Below are 3,632 nucleotides of genomic sequence, written 5' to 3'. Positions count from 1 at the left end.
CTAAACAATCACTCTCAACCGTACAACAATATTAGACCTAGGACCTTGCTTATTTCGTGACCAAAATTTGTCATGTCAAAGATTCAGCGTATAAATAAAGTTTGGACAGATAACTTCGCCGTAGATTTGGTAAACCGAATACGAGAAGATGCTACCAAATCAAATCACAGCCAAAAATCATTTGCGTAATGAACCTTCGCATCGGCATATTTTAGAAGCGAACCAAGCCGACCCCTGACCTGACCCTCGTGGAGATCGCACACATCATCCGTATCTCAGCGTGACGTATTCAGTGATTGCTTCGTCGGGGGGGGGGGGGGGGGGGGGGGAATTAGCACTGCATGGCGTATGTATATTAAGGAAACCTCAGGTTATTTTTCTCAAGTGAAGTCAAGTATGTGAAGTTGTGAACAAATGAGTAGCAGACTAGCAGCAGTACACACGCTACGTTACCTCTTTTCCCCTTGCTGAGGTTCTGCTATTTTTTTAATTAAAACTAAAACCCTATTTTATCCAAGCCGATAACTTAGAGAGAAAATACGCAGATCTACTGCTTCCGCCGTACTGTAAAAAAACAGTGCACAGTACTATAGGCAGTATTATCCACAGAAAAACGAGCAAGATATCATCTTTTTTTACTTTTTGGCCCACTGACGGAGGTCGGAAGGCATGGACAGATCGCGTTTTAGAACGGGTGGTAGCTCCGGCGCAGCCCACTGACGTTGGCGAACAGCCCGACGAGCTCTTGCTTGTACGGTAGGTACGAACGCCTCCGGCTGCCGCCGCCGCCGCCGCCGCCTCTACCGTAATATCTCATCTGATGCGCCACGCTGCCTGCCTCGCCGTCGCCGCCTCCTTCATCCACTTCCTTGTTACTCCTACTAGGACGAGGCGGATCCGGAACGGCGGTGAGGAACACGAACTTCTCCTTGCCGTCGCTGTGGCTGCGGCCGACGAGGCGGTCGCTGATGCGGCGCCAGCGGAGGACGGAGCCCGTGGAGCCGCTCTTCCGGCACCGGCGCGGGGACGCGGGCGCCGGCGACTGCCCGCCGGGCGCCCACAGGCAGTAGCTCTCCGCCGGCACGCCCTGCAGGTCCTCGTCCCCGGCGCCGCCGCCGCCGCCGGAGGCGTCGTCCTCGTCCTCGTCCTGCCACGCCTGCGCACTCGACGATCGCCCGTCCGGCTCCCGCGCGCGGAACTCCCGCTCCTCCAGCAGGAGCCGGCCCAGCGGCACCCGCAAGGTGGCCGTCTCCGGCTCCTCCTCCTCCTCCTCCCGCAGCGGGGACGGGGGCCGGCCGAAGATCGGGTACACGGGCACGATGCACGCGCCGGCGGCGACCGGAGGAACGGGGAAGCTGAACTCGTCGCCGTCCTCGTCCTCGGCCTCCACGGCTGGAGACAGGGGCTCCGGAAGGTTCTCGGCGGGTCCCTCGCCGATGTCCTCCATGGCTCTCGCTCCCGCGGCTTCCAAGATTTTTTGCAGACTCGGCTGGATTGGCTGCGGTTTTCTAATTTCTTTTTCGGTTGTCAGGGGAGTGGTGGCGCCAACAGAGAAGGAGGCCGGTCCGGCCGTGTCACGCTCACGGTGTGGGATGAGCCGAACCAAGGCGTGAGGCGCGACGGATACGGCACGGGGAGCTTCCGTGACGCTGGCCGGTGGGCCGCGTCACGAAACCGGGACCACGACTCAGTGGGAAACAGCGAGGGTAGTTGGGGAGCGGTGGGCTGAGCCGCCCAGCCCGCGGAGGTGCTGTCTCGTTTGGGGCGCACCGGTGAGGTGAGCCGTTCCGAGGGTGTGGCGCGCCGTGCTGGGGCAGTGGGGCTGGTGAGCCGTTCCGAGGCCAGGCCAAGCCAAGCCAGAAGAATGAGGCGGGTAGCGGCGGTGGCGGTTCTAGAAGTCCGAGAACGCGAACGGGATGGGGTCAGCACGCGAGACGGACGGGTTCGCCTTTCGCGGAAGAGAACAGAAGCGAACCGCGATCAGCTTCGAGGGTCCGCCTGTTCTTCTGGTGGTTCATAGAACGCGGACGTGGCTTACCGCTTACCGAACCGCGGCGGAGGAACAGGGCTCGTTGGATTGGATCGCCAGCACTGCGCACCGCACACCGGACACGGGCAGGCTACGGATTTGGTGGGCTTTGGTCGCTAGGAAACTCAAGACACACGAATAATACCAATCATATCTTCAACACACTATATTTTTTATTTTTTTCTATACAACAAAGAAATAATTTATTATAATAAACAATTGGAGAGGGGATGTCTTACTATTATTTCTTATATCTCTTTTCGTGGTTGGATCCTTCGGAAAGAGAATAAAAATATATCTTCGACGGAAATATTTAGGGTCTCGATCTGCGATTTATGAGAATGGCCAGCTATATCAACAAACACGCTATGTTATTCTTGATACTCTAAATCCATAGTTAAGTAGATCTGTTCAATTTAGATACACTAGTAACGGGTGCGCGCCCCGCGCGCGTTGTAGAAAAATGTAATGTAAGTGATAATAATGTTATATCATTTGTAAAATGTAGATACACATTCTGAAATATAAGTGACAATTAAGAAAGTTGGTCATGTATATCACAGAAGGTTGAACAGTAGTTATTAAACAGAGTTAGGTAATTTATGACGGTGGTTATTTTTGCCTGTTTCAACATCTAAAACAAAGTTGTTATGTTTACACAAATTGTCTTCAAAAGGTTGAACATGCATACTAACATATAAAATAAACACTTTAGAACTTCAAAGGCTGCTGATGGTAGAAGGTAGCATTCAGTCTTGGGAGGGTTTCTTAGGAGTTTCTTTTTGGATGCGCACGGGTCCTTGCTTGATCCTGTTCATGAATTATAAAAAAGTGAGTTGTTTTATTTACTTTACTAATGGACTGATTAGCTAGACAACTCGTTTTAGGAATTTGGTATTTAAGCACGGGGGTTATTTAGATGGTTAGATGCTATGGAAAAGTTGTACATAAAAAGAATATGACATATGCACATTAACAGAAACTTGAATCCTTAGTAAGGAACAAAGAGACGTGCAAAAAAAAAAATAATAACATCATCAGAAGAACAAAATGTCTGCTTAAATAATAATAAGCACAACAACAGTGCGATCTCTTAACTACATGTAAGAATGTTTCTTGTTAAGCATTGAACATAGCACAGAATGGATATGAATACATCACACGATTTATATAAGAAAGTAAAAAGATCGTGTGTGTGGTGGGGGATATCAGGTTGAGTGCTGATGAATGGGGAGTGGAAGATCTTATTTTTGTTCATGCTTTCATGATTTGTGTACCTTTCGGGTACGTAGGATAACAGATATTTTTTTTCTTGTAGCTATTCTGAGTATATTGCTCCCAGGCGAAAGAGAATATGCAACATCCCCCACTTTTAAAACGGTTTGCTGTCAGGTTGGTTTGTGCATCACATTTGAAATCCGTTTCTATGATTTGATACAGAACTATTGGTGTGTATATGTAACTATTTATTGAATTGTTTGGTTTGGTTCTGAGCTATACTCAGATGCTTATAAGAACTTTTATATTACATACAACTTTTGTTTTAAAAAAGAAAGGAGTAGAATCTGTTGAGCAGTGCAGTTTGTGTATGTGATTTCAACTA

The 3,632-nt window shown here is 49.3% G+C and overlaps 1 protein-coding gene across 1 annotated transcript; it reads right to left on the bottom strand.

Annotated features, from left to right (window-relative positions):
• Window positions 1–341: 341 nt before the first annotated feature.
• On the bottom strand, window positions 342–1,632 carry LOC100277000 (uncharacterized). The gene has a single exon (NM_001150675.2). It carries the CDS (start codon window positions 1,445–1,447, stop codon window positions 686–688), a length of 762 nt encoding a protein of 253 aa, NP_001144147.2. The 5' UTR covers window positions 1,448–1,632; the 3' UTR covers window positions 342–685.
• Window positions 1,633–3,632: the final 2,000 nt, after the last annotated feature.

This window comes from Zea mays, chromosome 3 (assembly GCF_902167145.1).
Source record: "Zea mays cultivar B73 chromosome 3, Zm-B73-REFERENCE-NAM-5.0, whole genome shotgun sequence".
In the NCBI taxonomy this organism is placed as follows: Eukaryota; Viridiplantae; Streptophyta; class Magnoliopsida; order Poales; family Poaceae; genus Zea; species Zea mays.
This window is presented reverse-complemented; position numbering and strand designations above follow the sequence as displayed.

Coding starts and splice junctions, on each gene's coding strand:
- LOC100277000 (NM_001150675.2), bottom strand. CDS start 1,447: ATGGAGGACATCGGCGAGGGACCCGCCGAGAACCTTCCGGAGCCCCTG.